This window comes from Chrysochloris asiatica, unplaced genomic scaffold (assembly GCF_000296735.1).
Source record: "Chrysochloris asiatica unplaced genomic scaffold, ChrAsi1.0 scaffold00050, whole genome shotgun sequence".
Classification (NCBI taxonomy): Eukaryota; Metazoa; Chordata; class Mammalia; order Afrosoricida; family Chrysochloridae; genus Chrysochloris; species Chrysochloris asiatica.
Window position 1 is genome coordinate 10,799,764 of NW_006408568.1, and position 1,341 is coordinate 10,801,104.

Consider the following 1,341-nt stretch of genomic DNA (forward strand, 5'->3'; position numbering starts at 1 on the left):
TAGGATAACTGTTATTGCAGGGAGAGGGTTGTAATTATTTAGATGAAACAAAACATATGATTGGGCCTTCCTCCATTGCAGCTATTGAAGAATAGCAGCCATGGTTCTGTGCTACCCTATGGCTGCTGGCCTCAATGAAAGAAGAAAAGAAAAACAATTGCTTTTTTTGTTTGTTTGTTTGTCTTTAATTTCTTCATATGCTGTTGTTGTTAAGTGTCGTGGAGTCAGTTCAGATTCATGTAAACCCGTATAAGGTTTCCAAGGAGCAGCTGTTAGGTTTGAACTGCCACCTTGCCGTTCAAAACGACCTTGTGATCCAGTGCTTTATCCTGCAGAGCCATACTAGGACTCCATTTCTTCATATAAAGGAAGGGAAACAATGTATACTTATTTTCCCATTAGTATAAACCATTGGGAACTTTCCCACAAATGAAACAAGGTAAAGAAAAGAAGGGGACAAAAAAAAAAAAAAAATTTGGAAATGGATATTGGTGAATGTCTTGCAGCATGAAGAGTATATTTGGCATGGTTGGTACCCCCCTCCCCCCCAAAAAAAAGATCAATAGGAAGAGGAAAGAGAGAGAAAGTGCATGTACTTGCATGTGTGCCAAGGTCTGCCAAAATAGCTATTCATGACCCAAAGGCAGAACACACCCTAAGAAACAGTTCTTTCAATTGTCTGGTCTGTCTTATTACATTAGATGACATTATGGAGTGTGGTTACATTACATTGTGTTAGAATACATTATGGAACAGCAATTAGCGTAGTGTTGGGCCAAACCACTGGACACTGGACAACTTGACAGAGCTTAGTCAAGTTGACACATAACCTTGAAACACATTCAAATTAACCAGTCCAGTGATAAGACCCTCAGCATCTCATGGTGCAAGTCAGAGAGAACACAGAGTCCAGGGCTGGGGAGGGGACTGGTGACCTGTGGAGTTAGAATAGCAGGGCTGCCCCTTCTCCCTGCTCACACTGTTTGTTCTGCTCACACAGAGTACATGCCGCTGTGGGTGTATGGGATCATCACTGGTGTCGCCATCCTGCTGGTGGGCTCCGTCATCCTGTTCATCCTCTGCATGACTTGGAAGCTGTCTGGTAAGTGAGGCGGGTCCTGCAGCTCTCCCTTCTCTTCTCTTTCTTCCTACAGCCTTTCTTCTTCTTTTTCTCACTCCAGTCCCTAAGTTGCATCTTCTCTTCAAATTAAATGTAGACGTTGCCTCTCTTTGTGCCACCTTGGGCTCAGTTGTCAAGAACTCAGAGCCTGGAATCAGGCCAGCATGAACTCAATTGATTACCAGCTCCACCACTTAGTACCTGACTGTTGTTGTTGTTGT

The 1,341-nt window shown here is 43.4% G+C and overlaps 1 protein-coding gene across 1 annotated transcript in view; it reads left to right on the top strand.

Moving 5' to 3' along the window:
• IL17RA (interleukin 17 receptor A) overlaps window positions 1–1,341 on the top strand; it is a 47,102-nt gene that overhangs the window by 34,916 nt on the left and 10,845 nt on the right. The window contains exon 10 of the mRNA XM_006862778.1: window positions 1,001–1,102. Coding sequence (XP_006862840.1) covers window positions 1,001–1,102 — 102 coding nt within the window. The remainder of the gene's footprint in view (window positions 1–1,000; window positions 1,103–1,341) is intronic.